The sequence below is a fragment of the Passer domesticus genome, chromosome 15 (genome assembly GCF_036417665.1).
Source record: "Passer domesticus isolate bPasDom1 chromosome 15, bPasDom1.hap1, whole genome shotgun sequence".
NCBI classification, from domain to species: Eukaryota; Metazoa; Chordata; class Aves; order Passeriformes; family Passeridae; genus Passer; species Passer domesticus.
The window spans coordinates 8,067,555-8,093,257 of record NC_087488.1 but is presented as its reverse complement, the minus strand read 5'-3'; the positions used below and the strand labels follow the sequence as shown (position 1 = coordinate 8,093,257).

Here is a 25,703-nt window from a genome sequence, read left to right as displayed (position 1 = left end):
CTTTCAGCACAGTAGAATTTCATGCCCCCAGCAATCCTAAACTGCCTCTGAAGGCAGACACATCCACAGCAGCAACACATTAAATGTGTGTCACACAGGATGCTGCCCGAGCAGCTCCCTCAGCTTCTGGGTCTGTTATCTCACCAGGAAAGAAAAAATAAAGGAAGTGGGACAGGAGGATTAGAAAGGGAGAGTGTGCCTGTTCTGACGTGGTGTGTTTGCTTTCCTCAACAGCACAGACAGATTGAACATGCACAGCTTGACCCAAAACTCTTTTTATACAGAATGTTTTCAGGAAGGAGCTGAGAGAAGCCTGAGAAGCGAAGGAGGGGGATGCTGGCAGGCTGTAAACTGATGCTTTTCTGTACACATTGTCTCCTTCAGATCTATATATGCTGAGCTCTCAGCTATTCCAAAAACAAACCAAGAAGAGCTGGAGATAGCATATGATGGCTTCAAGGTATATTTTCATTTCCTGGGCTGGCTGGAGACAGTCACAACAGCTCCTGGCATAATTTTATGAAATTTCATAGTATCAGTATCATTGAAGGAGAGATGCTACAAACAGCCACAATTCCTACATAACCTGGGCATATCCTGAGGATTTCCATCCTGGGCACCAAGCAGGGCAGGGTCCTGAGACAAAAACAGGATTTGATAATGCAATTACAGACCAAATCACAGTGCATCTCCTCTGCTGTGGCTGAGGTTGCCTGAGCTAAAATATGATTGTACAATATAAATTGTGGCATTACCTAATTGAGGAAGGCTTGATTTTATAATCTGAAAATTGTCTCCTTATAAACTTCAGGTCATTCTTCATAGCAAGCAGTTATTCAGCTAGAAGTGATGTGGATTTCCTGGGTATGAAGAGCACAGCTGCTTTCAGCTGCTCTCTTTGTTCTCAAGGAGGAAACAAAAATAAGGAGGAAAGCAAAGGACACATTTACAAAGGTTAATCAAATCAAATTTACCTGACTTGCAATTGGCACAATGGTTTGGGAAACATCATGACCTGTTAGTCCATTGCTTCAGCTCATTTTGCTTTCTTTATTTCTTTGTAGTGATAAAAAAACCCGAAATAATTATCAGAAAACTGGCCACTTATAAAGTATACACTACAGAATGGACTATTTCACTGTAGTATATAGCAAACAGACAAGAGTTCATCTGCTTTCCTTGCTTTTCAAAACAAAAAATTTCAGGGGACAGGCTAAGAATAAGCTGTCACACATCTAATTTTACTGAGTTTTATGCAGCAGAATTTAAAAAGCTATGTTTTGCAATAAAAATTATTACAAATTTGAAAATCAGAGATGTCAGTTAAGAGTTTCTGTAGTGTATATTTTTGCTTCACTTCAGAGTTACAGAAAGTTTAAATGTACCTTTGTGTGACAACACTTCATCTTTAAATGCTTTAGGTTTTAATTACTGAAATGAGGCCTTACATTATATTTAGTGCACCAGTAAGGAATTTCCACTTCTCTCTGCAAGGCAGAGAAAAAGAATGTACAAAGGACTGCAAAGCAGTACAAAAGAGTGGAAAATCACATGTATTGAAACTGTACAGATATTTATGGTCTTCACTTAAATTTTTTTTTGCTGTTTCATTTTTAAACAAGGCAAAACCTGTTTCCACTGCTCTCACAGATGGTTTTTTTTCTCTATTTTGGAGAAGTTGTTGTTTTGTTTTTTTTTTTTTTTAAATACAGTGATAGGCAGGCTACAGCAATATCTGTGCTTGTCTGAGAGTGAATCCCTGGTCTGTCACTAAAATCCAGCATGTGCTGCTCTGTGGGACTGGGGACAGCACATCATTTGTGGGCCTGGTACAGAGAGGCAGAGAAATTGCAGCAAGTTCATAAAGATATCATCTGAATTTTAAAGTAATTAAAGTAATTTTGGTGGGTGCCAGTACACCAGTCTGCGGGTCCCCTCCAAGCCAAACTGTTCTGTGATTCCAGGCACTGCAGAGTTTGTGCTCTGCAAACCAGGGCTGCCAGAAACAGCCTCACCCTCCTGAGAGCTCACACAAGGAAGAGTTTCCCTTGGTCACACACAGAAGTGTGAAAAATGCAAAATCCATGTCCACTGAGCAGCTGGACCTTGCTAGGCTTCTTTTTCAGTTGGGTTTGTTGGGGGGTTTTTAATGGCTGATAAACTAACCCAGAGCAGTTCTCTGCCTGATGTCCTTATTTCATGGCTACATTTGCATCCTCTTCAAGGAAAGCAGCAAATTCAATTAGCAGCCTGAGAGCATATTCCCTCCATGGGTTAAACCTGGCAGAGGAAGAGCTTGCTGTGCTTTCCATCAGCAGCAGGCCTAGCTTGCAGTGTGTTGTTTTCTTGTTCTTGAGTGAGTATTTTTAAATGCAGGGAAGAGCTGTGGCACCTGCTGGTGTGTGCAAGCAGAGCTGACAGGCTGGGTGTGCCTGTGACAGAGGGAGCACCCTGAGGGCTGGGGACACTGGGCACAGCTTCAGAGCCCTGCTTTCTTTAAGCACAGCTACAGTGTACTTTTCCTGCTTTAGGATCTGGCTACATGGGAATAAAAAGATCAGACAGACAGCAACAAGAAAGAACCATTACTTTAAAAAATGTAGCTGGAAATGTGAGCTGTGCCTGGATGTGCAAGTGATACAGAATCCTTTCACTGTGTTCATGCTTTCACAAGAACTATTAAAAAAATACCAATTTAACCCAAGAGAATTTATATTCTGTTGCTAACAACATGAAAGGCAAAGAAAGGAATACAAACATACCACACAGTTTCTCTAATACTATGTGTGTGTTTTATCCTTTTGCTCTAATTAAAGGAAAGGCTAGAGCAGATGCAAGAGCTAAAGAGAAGTGGCTCTCATTAAGGCTGGTCTGGCACTCTGTGGTCTGAGTGTGGGTGTAGAGCTGCTCGTTAGCAGTGTTCAAAGCTGAGACTGCCTAAACCTGGCTGAGGAGGCTCAGCTTCATGTGGTTGGTTGTATAGGTCATTCCCAGAAGAATCTAGTCCTGTCAGAAGAAATCAGTTACTAAAATTCATGACCTACATACAGACTTCTGGTCTTTGGATATTGGCTATTCATTACTTCAGAAATAAAATGAAAAGAAAATATATATGGCTATATATATAGTCTTCCACAATATGTCTATGAATTAGAGTCCATGTAATTTGCTAAGTGAAACAGATACAAAACTTGGACCACTGAGGTAGCCATGACTTGTGCTGTTAATCTCAGCAACAGGTCATTAAAATACATTTGTCATTAAAAGATGTTTGTCATTGAAGACAAATGCAGCCAAGCCCTTCTGTCAGTGTGCACTACCCAGCATGAGAGGCAGTAAAGAGCAGGTGCTGCTGTGTTACTTGGGTTTCACCACCAACAAGCTTCTCTCTGGCCATGTCATTCAGTGGCATTCACAAACTGAATTTAACTGCCTCAAGGATTAATGAGCAGAGTCAGAATATTCTGCCACACAGCAGGGAGCAGCTGGGCTGGAAAGCTGTGTGAATACCCCTGGAAAAGTGGTCATTAGGTCTGCTGCAGCTGGAGGAATGAGAGGGTCTGTGACTGTGGCTCTCCATGGCTTAGAAAAGACAGAAACTGGGGATATTGTCACCTGCCAGCTCTGCCAGGACCTTGCCAACCTCCTGGAGGCTGTGCAGGGAGAGGCTGGGAGAGCTCCTGGGCAGCTCCAGGCAGGGTGTGAGCATGAGATCTAGCCCAGGAGGAGAGCAGTGCACAGTGTGAGCACCAGGTCTGTTCATTTTCAACAAGCAAGCTCTCCTGTGTTAAATCCCTTCCTCAAACACCTGCCAGGCAATACACAGTAAAGAGTGTGAGCATGGGGGAAATTAAAAGAACAGACTGGATACCAGAGCAAACAGAACAATTGCTCTCATTCACTGGGCAGTTATTTCAGTGCTTTGTTTGATATAGAAAATGTCAGGAGAAGTGCAGGGCTCGATGATGAGGCTTCTTCCAGATTAAATTTATGTACAAACCAATAAGTAGTGACTTGACTACCAGGAGCAGGAGTGACAAAACCTTTCCTGTTCACTTTATTTGTATCACAAAGGCATTACTAAAGGTCAGTGCCACTATAACCAGTCCTCATTCCAAAGGTGTCTAAGCAGTGATTTTGGGCAGAAGTCTTCTGGGATAACACTCAAAGGCAGATGTCTGTGCTGTTTGCAGAGGGGTGAGGCCTCCAGCTTCTGGCAATGCAAGTCAGGGCACTAAAATTAACCTGCAGTGTAAGGGTCCAAGCACCAGTCCCCTGTAGTTGAACAGGAGCAGAAAGCCAGTGAGGTTTTCAGGCTACTGAAGCTTCACTAATGCCAAGGGTCTGAGCTCAGCAGGTTTCAGAGCTACTGAAGTTCGTGGCCTGTCAGCAAAGCATTTGTTTCTGACATCAGATACTCACAGACTGAGGACACTTCAAAATAATTCACTTCTTAGGAATAAGTTCTGATCTTCTAAATTTGATGATTTAGGAATATTAACCCCATTGCCTTCACCATCAGAATTGGATTAATATTCACAAACCTTCAGTGAGGCTCCTATTCCTGACCTTTTTGCCAATTTTGAAAATCCCTCTTGGAATATTGCTATTTAATTTGATATATCAGAAAGTGTTTTGTGTTCATAACTTAATGGCTTCCATTCAACAAATGTCAAATCTTGGCTGCTATTAGTGCAGAACACAGTGTGCTCTCTTGTGACATGAGCTGTCTAAGACCACTGATGAAGTAGGAATAGAGCCTGAACTAGGTTAGACTGTGAAAGCTTCAAATCCCCTACCTGTTGATATTTTGTTCAGAAAAATATCCTTCCCACAAAGGACTGAAATCAGGTAGGAAAAGATGCTGCACAGACAAGTACTTTGCTAAAGTTTCCTTTTGTACGTAAGAGATCCATTTTATGTATTCTGCAAATTGTGCTGAATAAAAAAAGGTGCTGAATAAAAAAGCAGTAATTTCCTTTGCAACTACAAAAATCATTTCCCAGCGGCATTTTGTAAGTGCTCACCTAACTGGGATGCTCTTTATCTTTCTCCCTTTTAAAATGTCAAGCAGATAAAAGTCTTCTAAATACCATTCTTTCCTATTTTGATTAATTTTGCATAGTGTTTTCCCAGAAGGATTGGTACTTACATAAACCTGAGTTCTGATTCTCTTCTGACTAAGACTTCCCGAAGTCTCTGGATCTTTGCCATCTCAAGCTCAATTTCCTCAGGCATCATTGTTGTTTCAGCCATTGAAATGATGTCAAGTTGATCTGTGTGTGGAAGCAGAGAAAATGAATTAAGCCAGTCAGACTGTCTTAATGGTGTTTTTCAGGAATGTAAATTAAATCACAGAGCTACCTAACTATGGAGTAATTAATTCAAGCAGTAAAAAATACTCCAGCTGAATGCTGTGCTGACTGGTTTCTCTATTGTTTTGCTTATTACTTGCAATGTAACAGTTTAGAAGTGAAATACTCCCTAAGCCAAAGTGACAATATTTTGTTAGTCAGGCTCAATCATCCCTCTGAGGAATCCCAACCCCATCCACAGCCACAGCCACCATTCCTGAACTGATATCACCACAATCTGACTGCTACAAAACCCTCTCAGAGCAATTCTTGCAGCTCTGGAGAGTCCTCCCCATAACATAAACCCATGAACGTTCCCCACTTCCAACCCCTCTAACTCTCCTTGCTGCTCCACCCTGGGAGCCAAAGCCCAGCCCCACCAAGAGGAGCCAAGGATGGGCTCAGAAATGATGCAGGACCTCGTCCTGCACGGGGCTGAGTGGCTCCCACAAGGGCACAGAAATGGGTTCAGGAGGCAAAAAGCACTTTGCAGTAATAACTTGGCAGCTGGTAAGGCCATGGTGCTTCTGTGATTATTTCTCCATAATTGATGTATTACCTCTGTAACCCAGAGAGAAACAGGGCTATGGACTGTGCTCCCTGAACACAGAGCAACCAATTTATATGAGATGGGTTTGGGAAAAGAGCTGCTTGGCCTCTGGAAAACCCCATTCCAAGGGTTCATCATACTTGGCCTTCATGTTAAACAAGAATTTGGACACTGAAAAATAGGTTGGCTGTGTATCTTGGTACCTAAATGGAGATATATTCCTGAAAAAAGGCCTGTTTCAGCTGTATTGATTTGAAAAGGGGAAAATAGAGAGGTCAAAACATACTCAGTATAATTATGCAGAAAACAGCAGACAAAAAATAAGCTGCTCAATTAATTAAGAGGAGGTAAATTCTGATGTCCCTCATGACAGCCTAAGCACAGCTGAGAAGAATTTCTGACAAAAAGTTGGAGTAGGAATGAAACTACAAAATCTCAGCAAACAGCCCCTGTGTGAACTTAGTTCACAGTTCTCCCAAAATTGAGGAAAAGGAAAAACATTCTGTACTATATAAACAAAATATATGTCCCTTGTATTTAAAAATAGATAAAATATTTTTAAAGTTATCCCACTAGTATTATCTGCAAGTTTTTACTTCCTTTCTTAATGAAGAAAGTGGGGAGACAAATATAAAACATCACTTTTTTTTTCAAGATAACAGAATATTGAGGGAAAAAAAGTGAGACAGATTTTGAAATGTCTGTCATGAGAGAACAGCCATGTTTCAGTAGCTGTTTTTAAAGTCAAATTGCAAAACTGGTCTGTAAAGTAAGGCTGTCTTGTGTGTCTGAACACACAAATGCTGCCTGTACAAGATGGATTTCCCTATCAGAAATCATTGTGTTTGTTGGAGTATATTTAGTTGATGTGTAGCCTAAATGTCATGAGGTTCTCACAGGCCCACCTCTCATTTTCACTGCTTGCCAGAAACATAAGCAGGAGATGGGAAGTTATTCTGATGCTACCATGAATTAAAGCCAATAATACTGATAAATCAGAACATAAACCATAAATAAACTACACATACATATTATGAAAATAGCTCTCAAGAGCTCAGAAAACAGGAAAAAAAAAAAAAGGTAACTCATTTACTTGCACTCTGCAGCTGTAGCTGTAAGTGCCCTGGTGTCACTCCCTGTGTGAGGTCAGCCTCCACCCTGTGATTTCAACAATTCAGGAACAAACAAGCTTTATGCCCCAGTGATGTGCTTAACCCAGCACAGGAATCAGCGTGACAGGCAGAAGTCTGCTCTGACCCCTTGCAGAACAGTCAGAGATTCTCCTTCACATCCCACTCAACGTGTCCTTGAACCAGAGAACACATTTTTGAAAGCGACCCAAAATTATGCAGTGTTTCCAAAAGACTCAAACACGCAAGCAAGGCAGCAGAAGTTTGAAAGTGGAGGGAAATAAACACAGAAACCATCAGATATCAGTTCACAGCTTGTCTGCAAGCTGGGAGCTGTGGCTGGAACCCTGGAATGGAGCAGAGGTGTGACCTGGAGGGCCAGGGCAGGATTGCCACCCCAGCCCCCAGTGCTCCCCACAGACACCAACCCCTGGCTCAGCTCCTCTTCTAACACCATGGATATATTATCCATGATAACTGGCCCACCTGGCAGCAGCTGTGCTGAAGGAGAATTAATTATTTTTCATGAAATGGTTTGAGCTCCTGGGATGTGAACCACTGGGGAAGATTATGTTAACATTATTGAGCCTTTAAGTAAAGCTCTAACTCTGCCCCAGTGAGCAATGACACCTCTAGTGCTCTGGGACATGATTCAAAACAGCTTCACACAGAAGTCTCTTACATTTTCAAAAAAGAAAGAGTGAACATTTCCTTTTATTTAAAGCAGGTATGTAGTAGTCAACTATTTTTTAGCATATATTGAGCTTTTTCTTGGTAATGAAGCAAAATTCATAAAGCAAAAGTGGAGACAACACTGAGACTAGTCACAGCCAGTGACAGGATTAAACTATTTTGTCTGTTCTGCAAGCTGCAGGATAATTTTCAGTGACAAAGAAACAAGTAAAATGATATTACTACATGCACAAAAAGATAGCATGAAAATAATTACTATAGGAAAATAAAATTATCAAGCTAATGTGCATAGTGAGAGGGACTGAAGAGGTAAACCTGAAGTTATTAATGCATAACTTTGCTTCAATTTAAACACAGACTGGTATAGTTAAACTGGGTATTAACTTAATGATCACACTTCATCCTCAGTGTGCCAGCCAGAAATAGAACAGTAGCCAGCTGTGTTTAAAAGCAACAAAAACCCAAATTGCCTATTAAGTCAATAAGTGCAAAGAAAACGTTAAAAGAAGCCTGAATTCACAAAGAGAAATGGGAGTACACCTCACACCTGGTGTCAATAGTTTCAGAGCAACGGGGAAGGGATGCTGTGGTTAATTACCAGGGAAGGTCCTGCTGCTGTCACTGGTGCCACGCTGGTGGTGGCCCCGAGGGACAGGCTCCTGTGCTCTGCAGCCATCAGTGCTTTAATTGTCACTTGGTGTCAGAACCCAGGACGCTCCTCTGACTGCCCTGGAGGACTGAGACCCTGGCAGGGGGCTCAGAGGTCTTGGCACAGAGTCAAAAACACCTGTGCCTTTGGTTTTAACCCATGGAAAAAATTACCAGCTTTGTATGAAGATGTACAAACCACGAGAGTTTAAGCAGAATGATAGTTAATTTGTCACAGGGTGAAAAATGTAGAATTTTGGGGGTCTTTAGAATGGGGGTTCAGGAGGCAAGATGGAGGGATTTGGGCATGACCTGTCCTCCTTCTCCTTCTCCTTCTCCTTCTCCTTCTCCTTCTCCTTCTCCTTCTCCTTCTTCTCCTTCTCCTTCTTAGCCTCCATCTTCTGTGTGATGGTGGCACTTTTAGATTGGTTTAGAGTAGAGACAGACTGTCTAATGTAGGTGATAGGTACTGGAAAATTATTGTAATGTAGTTTTTAGTATAAAAAGATAACACAGCCCCAAGGGCAGGCAGTGTGCCATGAACCGACCTGCCAGACAGACCTCAGCAGGTCAGAAAAAGAATGTTATAGAAAAGAGAAAATAAACAACCTTGAAAAGCAGAACTGACGGATCTCCACTTCTTCTTTGGCCACGGGACTGGGAAAAAGACTCTTTAATACCTCAGGAACCATTTCAGCAACATTAAACCTGAGAATTTGGGGTTGTTATCATCACTGTAAACCGGAGAAGGTGAGGCCTGGCAGTGACACACGGGGTCCCAAATCTCTGCTGTGGAAACAAAGGATGTCACTGTCACTGCTGAGCCAGGAACAGCTCAGGACGTGCAGCCGGGCAGGAACGCGCAGGGAGGAGCTGCAAGTGTGGGATCCACAGGGCCTGCTCCACCAGGGCCTTCTGGATCCTCTTCTTCATGGCTCTGCTGCTGCTGGAACCCTGCCACGCCTTCCAGAGCCACCTCAGTCCCTCAGCAGGAGGAGAGCTCAGCACAGGGCAGGGGCAATAGCCCGGCTCTCCACCACTGCTCTTCTTCACCCTTGCCATGGGTGAGCCATCCCAAATGGGACTGCTCAACCATGGCTGCTGGAGCTCCTCAGGGTGGTGGCACAGAGCAGCTGTGAGACTTCTCTGATGTGGGAACCACCCACAGCAAACCTGCTGAATCTTTAGCCCACCCGATAATGGTGCTCCAGTTAAAATAATTTTAAGTCATTATTTTAAGTCATTATTTTAAGTCATTGCTCTGGACTGGACTTAAATTGAGCAGTTTGAGGCCTACTTCTACTCCCTTAAATTGTCCAATAATAAGCTAATCCTTGGTAAGAAAATGTTAATGGATAAGTTTTGCTCTCTGGATCAGAACCTTTGGGGCTTTTTCAAAGAATTCAGTGAAATTCTCAAGCTAATCCTGTTTCACTGAAGTATATTAAGTGGTAATAGAGCAGAGTGCAGCAAGTAAACTTTTAATGCTACTCAAGACCACTATTAGTTGATGAGACAAAGCAGAAGTAAGCAGGAGACACAGGTCAGAAATGGATGAACAGAGAACGAGTTAGTGCCACTTAAAAACAGCATGCTTGGTGGAAATTGAAATAGTTGCAAAATGCAGAAAAATTAATTTGTTATACTTCAAAATATTCCAGATAAAAATATGCTCATGTGAAAAGAATCAGATTATTCCTGTAGTTGGTCACTAACATGTCATGAATGGAGGCTAGCCTTGCAGACAGCCTTTTTACAGCCCTTCTGTTGTTGGCTCAGAGTTGATTTTTTTTTCCTGTTTGATTTAATCCTTCTGGTGCAGGATGCAGTGGCCAATAACTAACCTGTACAGGAAAAACTACATTTAATTCCTTATTTGTAATCTAGCCTGCTGCAGCATTCTATTACTGTGAATCCTAACAATTACAAAATTTGGCATGTGCGTGGCACATTGTATTTATTCAATCTTTTATGATGGAATTACCATATAAATACAATACAAACAGCTGCAATGTGTTTTGTTCCCGGATTGCCTGAGAGGCAATTGCAGTCTTGTGCAATTTCAAATGGGGGAAAGGGAGAAAAGGGGCAGTCCCAGTGTGGCAGTGAGCAGGCTGCAGTGGCAGTGGGCACATCCCACACTCCTGCTGCTTTCACTGCCTGCCTCTCTTACTTTGGACAGCAGCAGCAGTCTGGCTTTGGGAAACATCCCAGGAATGTCCCCATCCTGCTGCAGAATACATCTCACAGGCCATTCCAGGGGTCCTTTCTGAAATGCTGTAACCTCCTCTTTTCCCTCAAGGCAATCTCTTCCCTCTGCTTGTCAATTTGTTCTCCTATTTCTTCTCTAACACCAAGAACAGGTTGGTGATGGCACCAAGTTCAGTAAATTTGGGATGGTGCTGCTGGTTCATCAGGCTCAGTGAGCAGCTAATAGGCTGCTATTGTCTTTACAGACGACAGGAGTGTGCAGAGGCTGAGGAGCAAAAAGCTGATGTGCTGCTCCAGTCACAGTCAGATGGCAAAAGTTCTCAGAATCACTTTGCTTCCACTGCTGTCAATGCCACTGAATGCTGGAGACAACACACCTGAATTTTGCTTCTAGCAGGAAGCTGATTTTTTCATTATTATTATTGTGCCTATTATAATTTTTGAATCTTTACTGATACTTCTCCATGAATGAGCAACACATTTAAATTTAACACATTTAAATTTTGTGTCTCTGGCACATAGAGCCTTGAACTGCACTTTGGGCTGGCACAGGGAGCACAGCTCCTTCACAGGTGGCCAGGTGTGCTTTGTCCCTGCAAGCAGTGGTATCCAAAACTTTCTGACAAAGCTGTGTCTGCTGGAAAATGCCAGAGAAGTGCCATTCAGAGTATTTGGGGCATAACACATTTGATTTGGTACATTTACTATAAAGTCAGAAAGAATTCTGTGCAAAGACCTCTGTTTCCTTTCAGTGCATGAGGATCCAGAACAGCCCTGCACTTCTGAAAATGTTAAATTTCTAAAAAAAATCAGCAGTTTCAACTGCAATGCAGCTCCCAGATGCACAGGGGGTAACTTTAGAGCCCTGAGATGTTGGCTTAAACCAGGCATCAAGGCTTCAAATATTTTTGCCAGACAGCAGGGCACCCAGAAATCCCAAAGGTGTTTTTTTTATATGCTCCATGTCTCAGCATGAACCTCTGGGCTGGCTGAGTCCCCTTACAGCTTGGCTTTGCAACAGGCAGCTGTGAAAGCTGGCAGCTCTAGGGATCCCCTTTGGCAGGAAGGATCCAGAGATGCCTCCTGAAAGCTGATCAAACACCAGGACCTCTGGGAGTGTCATGCCATCCGATATCCCTGCTTCACAACTGCCTTTTGGAGAAGGAGAAAAAGAAGTGGGGGATTTATCTGATTTGTGGGGAGTTGTGGTGCATCTTTGCTTCCAGCAGAGCTGAAGCACAGAGCACTGGCCACCTCAACCCTGTGCTGTGTAAAGATCATTTATGTTCTGGGACAAACTGCTGGACTTGATCAGTTCCTTGCATCTGGTGCATTCTGCACCTCGGGCAAGAGATCAGAATTTCATGTCTGCAGAGAGACACATATGATTAATTTTTTTCTCTATTCATCCAACTCTGCTCATTCAAAACCCACCATAGATCATTCTATTTGCCATATAATTTCCTCCCCAAGAACTACCAAATCATCTTCTGTGACTGGTGATGGCTCTGTCCATCAGCCAGCTGCGGTCTGGGTGTGATAGCACAATTATAACATTGGGATTTATTTTGTCTAGGTCATGAATACTTTTTTTGTTCTTTAATTACCACAGATTTACAGCCTAGACATCTTCAAACATAGGTTTCTACTTCCAAGTATTTCACTCACACTCTACCATATGACCCCATTTTAAAATTAGGTGAGCAGAGAATATAAAAAGCACTGTGTGCAATTGCCCACTGCACTTGCAGAATCACTGCCCTTTCTGCTCCACATCTAAGAGCCTCTGGTTATAAAGATTCTTTTAGTTGCTTATCCTCTATGCTCTTGTTCTTATCTCCAACTTTGACCTTTTATTTTTTTATTATTTACCTTTGCAAGAAAGCCTGTTGGCAGCAGTCTATTCTTTCCCATTCCAGCCTTTTGTATACTTGGTCTCACTGAGATTTCTCTTGAAATACAAATGCCAGATTCACAGTGTTGAATGTTAACTCCTTCCTGTGACTCTGAAAGCCCTTTTGCTTCCTGTGGTGTTACACTCACAGAACTGCACACAGTGTCTCCTGTCACATCTGATGGAAGTGCCTGCAGTTCCCACTGCCCAGAGAAAATTCTCAGCTGCTTTCCATCTTTTAGGCTGTACTTCTGTGGAAAAAGTTGCATTGCACTGAATACAGCTGGTTTAAAAAGTGAACCTGAAAGAAATCCTGCTTTGAGTTTTCTCACTGAACTACATATCCCCCAGCAGAAATAGACAGTCAGTGGTAAAAGTGTTTGCTAATTAAGAATGGTCTTCTTGACTAGTGTTTCCTGCCTAGAAGTTTTACAGTTAAATGATGGTTCTAACTTTCTAATTTAGGGGCAATTTTCTGCCCTTGCTCCCTATTTAAATATACATATCAGCACAAATCCATAATGATAAGATCTATAAAGATCTTGCCTCTTAAAAAAAGCATCAATTAAAGTCTTGTTTGTTATCCTGTAAAATTTATGAGCAGTAATTATTCTTGGCTTTGTTTTTTGTCAGTTTATGACAGTTTCAGATTCCTAAGTGGGTAATTATGCAACCCTTTAATCTTACACTTCCCCCAGGAAAAAAATGTCTCTAGTCTTAAGAAACTACTCTGTGCATAGAAAGCCTCATCTTGGTTGTAATGATATCCTGAAAAAAACAGCTCATTTGGCAATAGCTGTTCATCCTGCCCTGACAATAGGATCCTGTGAATCATCACCAGGCTGGAGTTCTTGTAGAAATTTTTAATGTCATGCATAGGTCTCGATGTGATTTTCAGACTTAATGAACCTCAAAACCTATACTGCTATCCTATATTTGGATGATAAATTCCATTTGTTCTATCTTGCACTTCAGCTTTCAGCTCTCAGCACTCTCCTGACCTCTGGTGCTGTCAGCTTGTGGTGCTCACCTGCTCGTGGTGGTGGGGACAGGTCCTGGGAACAGGCTCAGGTATCTGCAGGCACAGCAGGGCAGACTCAGGAAGCAGAGAAGATTAATTTGGTAGTTAATGAGTAATCCTACTCATTAAGGTAGGATTTAGCTGTTTGAGGTCCAGTGTCCTCTGTAGTCAGACACTGCCCCTACACAGATTGCAGACTCCATGCAGGAAGTCACAAGGATCCATCCTGTCAAATTAAACCATCCCTTCACCAGCGTGCCCCATCTCTGCTTTTATGTTCTTCCCTCTGCATCTGAGGGTGCCTGTGTGTGCAAGGAACTGACTCAGTACAGTGGGACAATTTGGTCCTTAATTATCTGTAACTAGAGCCAGTTCTAGCTGTAAATCTGTGTTTGATTTGGTGCTGGTTTGTAGCAATATCAGTATGATTTTCATGGCGGTGTTTTCTACTCCCGGGAGTTCTGCTAGCCTTCTCTATTTTTATAGTCTTTGATTTGTGACTCACAGTACTCTGGATACTCTGGGAGGACTTTTCCTCAGTAGTACCCTCTCTTGCAGTAGTTTAAGAGCTAATACAAAACCACATTCACAGACTACGAAACAGGATTTCAGTGCTCACAGCAATAAATGACCAAGAAGTCACAACTTAATATTGAACTAAAGTTTCTCTGAAAAGATAAGAAAAAAAGCAGCTTCTTATTAAAATCTTTGCATAAACAATGAATAAAAGCCCCAGGCCTGATTTGATTATGCCATAATATTGTCATAAATACAGATTTTATTTGTGTGATAGAAATTTGCAGGATGTAAATAAATTCAGGATATGCAGAAGGATGTCCACTGAGACAAATTACCTAATGGCACTTACAGGTTGGATCTTGAAAACCCGTGGGGGCTTTGACACTCCAATTACAGGGCTCAACTTTGCTACTTTGAAGTCAATTCCAAGACTGTCTGGGCAATTTGCATGCCCCAGCCAATTTCCATTCACTCAGTGATAACAAGGTTGCACACATCTCTCCAGCTGGTTAGAGGGCAAACGCATAAAAATGAGGAAAACACAGCCATGAAAACAGCAAAGGGAGTTGGAATTAATATCTCTTTATAAAAACCTTTTTAAAATCAAGTCCTATCGAATTAACAATCCCCAGACACATTATTCACGGATTCACACACAATTCTCCACTCAGCTGAAACCAAATCCTCTGTATTAATATCAGCTGCATCTCTGAGGCAATTTTCAAATATCCAGATTCTAAATCTGGCAGATTTAACCTTTTTTTCCTTATGGTGGCTGTGATAAGGCCACAAGAGCTGATGCCTTCAGATGCAAGCTGGCCTGCAAATGACTGCTCAGTAGCCAGCTCAGGGTGATCTCAGCACAGTCCTGTCACACATTAGACACAAATATCGAGAGCACAGTGTGGCTGTGCTGGAGCCTCAGAAATCCTGACAGAGTAAAAAAGGATTTGCTCACATACAGAAATTTTTCAGAGCAATTCCAGCACGTGGGAAGGGCATTGTCACCCCTGACTGGTGCCACCATTTCAGAGCCCAGCTTTCAGTGCCTCAACTGAGCCGCAAACTCTCTCCAAGACAACTTCAGTCCATTTGCAAAGTAGCCTGTGGTATCTCACCCAACCATTTTTGTTGTGCAGAAAGAAGGATTAAGTGGGTTTGAGTGGGATTTAAAGAAAAGCTGTCCACATAATTAGGTCTGCAGAGAATTATGACAGACTTCACAAAGTACTATAATTGAATTGTGCAAGAACAGTTTCCAGACTTCCTACTGTTATTTCCAATTTTAAATAAACTCTCGTTTGGGTACCAGTACCACATTCCTTGCTGCCAGATGCTCTAACAACAGGATTTTTTACACATTTGGCTGGTGACTTCAGGTGAGGTGTGAAAGCAATTTCCCCCAGACCACATCACATGTCAGTCTGGAACTAAGGAACCTAATTTGTCTTGCTGTAACTGAAATGACAGAGTGGCATTTCCCCATCTCTTTCTAGGAGATGCACCACTGTGTATTTCATCAGGGATTCTCCTGCTGATCTAACCACATGGAAGGGTGCCCTCATTATCCCAGCAGGACTGAAACCAGACACTTCCCCTAATGTTCTCTTCTTCTGGTTTCCACTCTTCTCTCTGCCCCTACACACAGATAAACAAATAAATAAATCTCTGCATGTGAGACAAATCAGCTAACTTCTTAAGATACTGTTTCATATACCATATATACAGACTTAGAGAAGATTTTCTTAATTACATACCCAGTCTGGAATGGGTTCCATTTAAAATGCTGCCCAGAGAAATTCTCAGTACCAAGGCAGTATGTGAGCTCATACCTCATATATGAACTCACTCTGTTTTGAAAAAGTCAATACAAACACAAATACTTGGTGGAAAGTTTGAGGTCTCCTCTAGGAGAAGTCACCTTTCTAACAAGGCAGGTGTTAAAAAAAGGAAATTTTTTTCATTTGAGCCACAAATTTCATCTCAGCGCACCTCCACTTTACAAAGCATGAGATCAAGATTTTTGACATATGCTGAATGCACACTTCACCAAGAATTAGCCACCAGAAACCCAACAGACCAGAATCCTGTGTTTCTTAAGTTGAAATCCCCTATTTATGAATTAAATATAAGCCTAAGAAGAGCTAGAAACAAATTTGTCTTTCAGTGAAATATTGGGATGCCACCAGCATGAAATCTGTTGGCTTTTAAAATGAATTAAGCCAAATTGCTTCTTTTTTCCTTCTTCTTTTCCCCTCAGGTAACCTTTCCTATTTGATTCTCTGGCTTTACAATGAGATTTTCCTATTTCATTAGGTGTTTATCTCCCCTGTTGCTATATGAAAACTTGCAACCAGCAAAGAAAATAATATTGGCTCTATTCGGGAAGAGTTATCAGACAGAATGAATAGACAAAACACACTCACTATAACCTGTCTCAGAGCACTGTTCATACAGTAAATTCCACAGGAATAAATAATGAATTCACCTTTTGTTTGCAGTTTTAAGCTCTGTGTACTAATTCTTACATTTAATGGGAAGTTATTTGTAAAAAGGAAAATATAAACTCCATTTAATTATTTCTGCAGAACTCATTATGCAAAGTTAATGACCTTCTGGATTAAGTAAGCCTTTTGTGATGAATCTCATTTTTACAAATATTTATCTGAATTGATTATCTTTGACCTAATTTCTCTTGGTGCAGGCTGGGGTATAAAACAATGCTCAAGCAGTGCTATAAACAGTTCATGCTATTTTATTTGCATCTGTTTGCACATTTTTCAGTTCATTTGCAATATTGATTCATTTAGAAAGATACACATCTCAAAACAGCCATCTCCCATGCTGCCTGTTTCTTTATTTGACTCACCAGCAAACACCCATTTATCCTAACCAGCATCTGATAATGCTCTGGCTTAGCCCACAAAAATGTCATTGCTACCCATTCTTCTTGGACAGCACACAAAAAATTCCCCCTGTTATTAGGGGAGGACATTCCACAGGACCTGGAAACTGATGAGAATCCTGATCATTTGTTCTAGCAGGCAGAAAATGGTTTCTAGCTTGGATATTTTGTCTTTCTACCACTCCAGAAAGAGGAAACCTGGGAAAATTATTAAAAGGATATTCCATGAAATGGGATCCTCTTTCCTGCTCCTTGTGTATTTTACTCCACTGCAAAGGGAAGTGGATGACCTCCTTATAAACAAACACACAGAGAAGTGTCTCTTCTCCCTCGTGCACAGTGAATACAAACATGCCACAAGGACAATATTTTCTTTGCTGTAAATACCTATCTATGTGGAGGACTCACAGGAGACAGTTTTTCCTTGCTTGCAACACAGTGATGTAACACCTTCCCAGCATGAAAACAGTTACATCAGATTTACTCTGTTGTGGCTAACCACATACTTTCAAAACAATAAAATTAAGTGCTGTGATTTTTCTCCACTACAAGAATACTTTTACAAAGATATTTTATATCAGAGTATTCTACATAAAAGGTAAACTCCATTAAAAAAAAAAACCTACTGAGGAAAAATCTCACATCAGCTACTATGAAACGACTGCAACTAAATAAAACCAGGAAGATGCTTGAAAAAATGCTTTGCCTGGCTAAGAGTGATGTTGGAAGAGCTCCTGTACATGCTCTTTTGTTTCTGATAGGGAATTATCCTGAAATTTCAGCTGCCTTGCAGGATATCTCTGCTGAACAGACTTGGACCACACAAGCTGAGAATGGTTTTTATGCTTTGGGTGTGGTGTGTCCAGCCTGAGACCCTGCAGCTCTGCATGCACAAACCCTGGAGCAGGAGAGCTGTGGCTGGAGCCAGAGCTGTACTTTTTCCTCTGGATGAACTCAGATGAGGCAGAAAGCTGCAGTAAAGAGAGGAGGAATCAAGGGGAGGGATGAATTAAGCTCAGTCATTCATTCTAGCACACTGTGCCTGTGTCAAAGACAAGATTGAACATAGAGGAAAATGCTGCTGGAGCCAGTGCAAGAGCTGGCACCCATCCTGAGCAGGGAGTAAATGGAAATAGTTCCATAACATGTAAACCTGGAAATAGGCCTTAATATTTCCCTCCTCCCCAAATGATTGTCCTAGTACCACTGTTACATCCCTCTTGAATACTTTTTTCATTTTATCAACAAAGAAATACAGGACCACACTGGTGACTGGCTGCCTGCAGGTACCCCAGTGCCTCTCACACCACAAGCACCAGCCACTTGTCCTCACTCCAGTGACCTCCAGTGCCTCAGAGGCAGAGAAAATAACAGCCAGAAATCAAACTGCATTAGTTACCTCTTTCTAGAGGTCTGATTTGTCAGAGCAGGCACTAGCTTTCCTAGTAGCTCTCCAATTATTTAAAGAGAATGCAAAAAAAGTCAGGAGTTGCAATCCCGGAGTAGCCAGCTCTTGGTATCTGCTCATTAACATCTTCACATTGGGTGGGGGTGTGCAGGACAGAGGAACAGACCAAGGGCACAAAATAATATTTTATTTTTCAAAATAACCCATGTGAGACGGAAACTTGCTTAACCTTTAAATAAACTGTGATGCTGACAATGCAGTTGCTATTGGATTTCCATACTCTTTTCACCTTTTCCCATGATGCCGTGAATTGAAAATACAACCTTGTTCACTTTAGGCAGCAGTTTGTCCTTCAGAGAAGGAGGAGAACATACAGCTGCGTGCAGCTGGTGGGGAGCTTTGCACAGTGGCTGTGATCTGACAGCTCTTTCTATGAAAAAATGGATCCAAAGCAGGACACAAAAAATGAGGGAAAATTGCCTTTGAAGGTCGACCCAGAAGCCCTCATTGTCAGTTTTATTCCGTGGCACTGGGCTGGAGCTCTATCTGTGAGGAGCTATTTCAGTCTGGCTCAGGAAAGCTGCCAGGAAGGCTCTGGAAGGGGTTTCTGTGCCCAGCCCTGCATGAGCCTGAGCACTACCAGGAGGCTGGAAATAGAAACTGGAACAGTTCCTTGCTGTGGCAGGTACCTTCTCTGGTGTGGAGCTCCACTGAAATCATTGCACATTCCATCTGCAGCAAGGCTGAGCTGAAGCCACACTCCGAGGAAAGCAATTCATGCTACATCACTTCATTTTATGTCATGGAGATTTAAAAAGCAGTATTAGGAAACACACATTACTTGTTCATTTACTTCTGTCATTTTGCTCAGTGGTCAAAGGAAACAGCCTGTGGATTTCCATTTTATTCCTCACCAGAGTCAGATTCTGATCCTGTAATACTAACAAAAAGCTTCAGCATTCATGTTTCAAATGCTGTGACAGTGCCAGCTACAGCTAATATTCAAGGATTTAAACTTATTTAGTTTGGTATTTTTTAAAGACTTTTTCTATGCTTATTAATTTTTTTTTCATTCTTAAACACAAAGTCAACAAAATGTTCACTCTCAACGAGTCTTGTAAAACCTCTTTAGGAACAAATACATGAGCATCAGTTGACAAAGCAGCATATGTGCAAGTGAAATAATAGTAAAATGGCCACAGGCATTTCAAGATTTCACACCTTCAGGACATTCTCCTGTGAAATTATCTGACTGCATACCAGAGTTTGTTTCTCTGTCTCTCCCCCCTCTGTGATGTGATTCTCTAATAACACAGTTTTCTAACAGTGATCTAAACATCTTAGCTGGTAGGTAATTTTAGGTAACCTTAAAACCACTGGGTAATTATTATAGACATACAGTCCAATCCAGTAAAGACCAAAACTGATTCTGGTATAAAGAACTCCTTCAGACAGCAAAGAAACTGGTTCACATAACAGATTCCTACTCCAGCAAGTAAATAAATATAGAGAAAATGCTCCTCAGAAGCCAAGGAAAAAAAGGTGTTTCTCATTTGATTGGACAAGTAATTTCTCAGGGGGATGAATGCTGCTGTTCTTAAGGCCATGGGCATACAATGTGTACAGTCTGACAGCAGAGTGGGAGGTCAGAAAATCATACTGGGTTCTTGTTCTTCAGTGTATGAGGCACACAATATCTGCAGGGAGCCACAGGCAAAAGCTGGGTCCTTTCTTAAAGATCAAACAGCCAGAGCCAGAAGAGCCAAAACCATCCGGTTCTTTCTCACTGAATTCTGAGGTGAAGCAGCACAAGGCTCTTCAACTCACACAGATGATGACAGCTGGCAAAAAGTGTTTTGTACTTGCCTTTCATCTGTGGATGTGGAGTCATTCTCTAGCAAGCTCTGTTGTCACCAAGTAAATTGCTTTTGCATACTGACTTTTGATTCACCTTTCTTTAAGTACACTAATACTTTCTTCCTCACAACTGGCACTGGGCAGCTACAAGTTTGAGCTGACTGAGGTCTCAGAGGCAAAGAAATGAAGGCAATTCAAGCAGAGCTTATCTATATCTGAGACAAATTGATACCTGGCTGTCACCTTCTCTTTGCATACCAGAAAGAAAGAAATTTCATAATCACAGGAGGTTTCACCCCTTGCCAAGGCAGAGACAAATGGATCCTGATTTTACTGGCTTTCAAACCACCATGGCTTGCCCTTCACTATCACATCCCACACAGTGTCTGTGCCACAGACAACATCAGCCTGAAGGAAAATGTGTGCCTCAGAACCTGCCAAACTGCAGGAACTTCAATCCCCTCCCAGGCACAGCGCCCAGAGGAAGCGGTATGGGAATCCATGGTAGGGGATGAGGAGAGAAACTACAGATTGGATTAGGAATGTGGGAACAGAAATGCATAACTGAATTTCTGTGGCTTTCTCTTGTGTGAAAAAGGATAATTTGAGGAGCAGCCGCTGGCTGCAGGGGCTCCAATGTATTTCCTAATGATTCACTGCTCAGACAGGGAGATTGAAGCGCCACTACCCTGCCAGTGCAAATGGTTCTCCAGGGAGCAAATGCTCACCCCTGCTTGCCACAGGGACAGGGGAGGGCAGAGAGACCAACCCCATGGGGCAGCCTGACACAGATTCCCAGGAGACACAGATTCATGGAAGTGCCACAGCCCCCAGATTCTGCCCCAGAGTTTTCTGAAGAGAATCAAGGTGAACAGGGCTCTAGGAGATGAAGGCACAGAGCCTGGTCCAGTTTTGCTTTTACTGAAATCAGTGAGGAAATTTCCATTCCTGCCAATGGAGTCAGCACTGTGTTTTCCATTTTCAGCCAAGAAAGTGTCACTCAGGCTTCTCCATCCTTGCCCAGGGAGATCAGGTCACTGTCCTGCTCTTTTGGCTTCAAGTCCATTATTCTAAAACTCACTTTGGACTGAAAGGACAGAAGTGGTAGAAATGACTGTGCATTCCTTTCTTAGTTTGAGTTGTTTTGTACAAAAGATGAACAAATCTGTTAAATCACTTTATAGTGAGATATTTTGTTCTCATTTTACCAGTATATGAGAAAATCCAAATGTGTGTCATTAGGCTTTTGCAGAGAGCAACTTGTGCCACTGTAAATCATTCATCCTCATTCACTAAAAAACTCTCAAAATTATTTTCTCAGATATTTTTCCTTTTATGAGCTGACAAAATGTTGATAATTCATGTTTCATTGCTGATCCTGAAGGGCAGCTAACATAATTTATCCAAGGGTGCTCCTCCTGATTTCTCATAGCTTGCCCTCCAAGCATTCATTTTTCATCTCGGAGTTTTGAATCCATTTAGACTGTGCCTTTTAAGTAGGCAGACAGCAGAACATGCTTCATGGAAATAAATCAGCATTATTTATTGTCTCTGGGTCTATTTCATTAAGTAAGATTTCTATGAAAATGGAACATATTTGGCTACAGAAGAAAAGCCCTCTGGGAATAAGAATTAAAGAGTGCTGAGTTCCAAACTTTCTTGTGCTCAGTAACTACAAGAAAACTCTAGAAACCTCACCCAGGATACACAGTACTTTGCAGTGCATGCCCAATCCCAAATATAAGTTTTGATTCCTGTTTTGTAACCACCCTTGAGGCAGACATACACACACATTCTCACAAGTGGTTTCTTTGATGAAAACATGCCATGCAACTAAGACATCAGTTATCAAACACAGTAAAAAAAAATTACACAGACTGAGTCCATAATCCCACAGGCTACCAACAGCAAGGATGATTTGTGTAGTTCAAAGTGTCCTACTTTCCAAATCTAACGCATTTTTTCTGTAAAATATGTTTAAAGGAAATGAGAAAATTCATGAGCAACAGTCTCAAATATGACACTTTAAGTTCATCTATGACTTTTTCAGCAATCATTGCCTACACTGGTTTGCCTATAAACACTGCATTACATGTTAAGTGTTCATTTCCTGCTTGGCAGAGTTGGGCACAGTTTTGGAAGCCATTAACCCTCAGATTTACGAGTGTCTCAGGTGAGAGAAATGTCTTTGCTGAGACACGTGAGTGGATGTGCAGCAGTAAGACCTTGATCCATAATAACCACCATGTTTTTGCAAAATAGCCAGAATTCCAAGAATTCCATCAGAATTCCATCTATGCAGAATCTCACAGAAGGGGTCGGGTTGGCAGGGAACACAGTGCTCACCTCCCATTCCCCATTCAGGCACACAGCACAAAAAAAATGAAGGAAGGGCAAAACTCATGAAATATGGCAGGGAAACTATGGGAGCAAGGGTGGCCCATTGACTGATGTATTTCTGTAGCCCTGAGACACCCACAAAAAGTATCACCTGGAAAAATCTGCTTTAAGAGTCCCAGTTCCCCCCACTGCTGACCAATATTTTAGTAGGAATTCACTCTGAGGCACTAAAATATTTCCAGTTCTCCCTTTTTCTTCTTTCTCTGTCTCAGTACTGCCTGCAGCAACCAGCTGTGGGAGGTGGAATTAGAAAAATGAGACAATGTGTGTAATGGCATAAACTGGATTAGCCTCACTCTGTCAGTCATTCTCTGGGCTCTTTTGAAGCAAATAAAAACGCAAGTTACAGCCTTCCTTCATGAACTACAAGGGAAGCAGCAATGACCTGGTGGAAGAGATTAAATTGAATATTTTAGGTACACACTGCTAGCCAAAATCACCACTGACTTAGAAAAACCCTAAGCTGTGTAGGGGAATTTTAGAGCCATCTGGCTGCCATCAAAGCAGGTGAGTTTTACAACTGTTCTACAGAAAACAGCCTCCATCCTTTCTAGAAAACCCTTTCTGATTTTCAGTGTGGGAGTTCTGCCTTGGTTCCACAGATCAGACACGGCTGCTTCTCCTCTTGAAGTACAATACATATGTTAACATCAAAAATAATGAATAAGGTAAAAATCTAGAACCGGCAGCATCCTTTGAATCAGTTTTCTTTGTTCATGACAATGTTTTGTCTGATATTTTCTAAAAAGGTCTAGGGTTCACTATTAATGTTTTATTTCCATTTTTTGGCCACTTTCTTTTCAAAAATTTTACACAGTTGTGGGTTTGGGTTTTTTTAAATGGAGACATGGAAAGAATATTAATTACATTCTCTGTTTGAAGCCCATGTTCAGACCTTCACAAAGCCAGCATTCCAGCTGTTTCTATAAAAAGAAGCACAACTGTGTATATTCTTCAGTTAGCCTCTTTCCCACCTATTTAATAGATGGCCTGAATAAGCCTAATTTGTTTTGTGTCTTTTATTGCCTGTAATAGATACAATTAACAATTATGGGGAATTTACAGTGACATAAGGGCATGACTGTTCACTGCATGAACAGCAGTGGTGGTTGGGTCATATAAATTCTTTTTGTGCCTCTGAAACTTTTTTTTTTTCTATTTTAAATCAGAGTGTTAACATGATGAGCTTGGGGAGCAGTGTTATGAGAGTATGATGGGCAGGGTCACACTGCATCCCTGACTGACTGGGGAGGTGGTTAGCAGGAAGTTTTTATGCAAAGCACCAACATGGGTTTGTGCTTGTCTGTGCAATATGTGGGGCATTATGAAAGAAAGCCCAAAGGTATTTGTTTGATTATTTAACTATCAGATGACAGAAACAAAATATTAAATAACCTGTCTTTTCAGTGCTCAGCAGCAGAGGATGAAAATACAAACAATAGTCTTTCTGGCAAACAAGCTTAGAAAGATTTTGAAGACAAACTAAGTGAATGTGGTGAAATAAATTTTCACATGTGCCATCCCAGGATCTCAGTGACCATGGGACCTGTTCTATCTTCCTGCTGTTGGAAAAAAACAGAGTGATCTCAAAACTAGATCCACCCCACTGGTGCTGTTCTGGAGTGCTCTTGCCTGGACAGAACCTGTGCTACAACACTCACAGCAAGAAGGGAGAGCAAGAAAAGCCATCTGTGAAGGTTTCATGCTACGGAATCTCATGATGGGAATCTCCAGCTTCTGTAGTACTGAGCTGTAACAGGGTCCTTTCCCCTATTCTCTACATCACATTCCAGAACAGTCAGAAAGGTGGATCTCTGCAATACAGGAGTGTGGCAGCTCACCTCCAATGCTGAGTTACCTTTCAAATGAAAACAGTAAACAAGTTTAATGGTGCACTTAACTGCATCAAAACATAACCTTTGCTGTTTTCTGGCATTTCTGCTTCCTTATGCTGATTCAAGCTGGAGGATTCGTGGCAAATTTTGCATTTAGCTCCAGCCCTCATACAAACTGCAGGAGGACAGAAAAGCTCAGCAGAAATGTATCTGAGAAGTGCAGTGTCCAAAAGGACGGTGAAGAACTGCTTTGTGTCCCTGTGGCTCTTTGCCTGGTGTGCATGCAGTTATTTAATCAGGGCATTACGAGCCTCTGCCAACAGCAAGACAGATGATTCTAAATGAAGCTGTGCACTCAGTAATAAGGACTGACCAAAGTGCTCCAGTGCTCTGCTTCAGAGCAGGCTCCCCAAGACTATGCTGTAAAAATCATTTACTGGGAAGGCAGTAACCACGTTATTATCATACAAGCCTGACAATTCCTAAGCTTGTCTTTTATATGCATGCACTAGAAAACAGATGAGCTGCCCTGTACATAGTAAACCACCATTTTTAGTGTTCTCTAGTCCTTGGAAATTCCCTCTTGTATGTGAAGAGAAAGGCTTCAGGGACTTGTTAAAGAGACACCTTTAAGCAATTTGCTCCATATTTCACTTGCACAGATCCTGACAGTCAGGTCACAGGGCATCAGACCCCCAGACACTCTGAACCAGCTTAACTCCAGCGGTGACCCGGCTGGCAGAGCCCACGGCAGGGCAGAAATGTGCACGATGTACATTCCATGGCTGTGAAGTGACTCCTCTCCGTCCATAACCAGCGCCCAGCAATGCTTTCAGTACCACGGACAGAGAAGCTGGCACCGAGCTCCCTTGCAGTTTGACAAATTGAGGAGAAACAACCTGACCCCCACGGCGTTGGTTCTGCAATGGACACAATCAGGATGTACATTCCCTTGTGATAAGAGTGCATCCCATCACCAGGCACTGACAGGGAGCAGCACTCTGCTGTGCAGTGTGTACAGATACACAAGTTCTGCCTCCAAAGACATCCTGATTTAATACAACAAACCCTCAGAGTAAAAAGGGCAAATTCATATGCAGTAATAAACTTCTGCTTTTGTTAATACTCTTAATAAGCATTTCATATTTCAAACAATGTGCAAATATCAAGGGCTAATTGTTAACATCAGTAACAAAGGGGGTGACAGTTTTTCAGCTCCTTCAGAGACAGTCTGGCGACTACTGTCATCCTGCCATGCAATTTAGGATGACTGTAAGG

The 25,703-nt window shown here is 41.9% G+C and overlaps 1 protein-coding gene across 2 annotated transcripts in view; it reads right to left on the bottom strand.

Annotated features, from left to right (window-relative positions):
- The window catches only part of BMERB1 (bMERB domain containing 1), a 59,808-nt gene that overhangs the window by 18,515 nt on the left and 15,590 nt on the right, over positions 1 to 25,703 (bottom strand). For both annotated transcript variants that reach the window (XM_064390053.1, XM_064390050.1), the window contains exon 2: positions 5,153 to 5,276. In XM_064390053.1, coding sequence (XP_064246123.1) covers positions 5,153 to 5,276 — 124 coding nt within the window. The remainder of the gene's footprint in view (positions 1 to 5,152; positions 5,277 to 25,703) is intronic.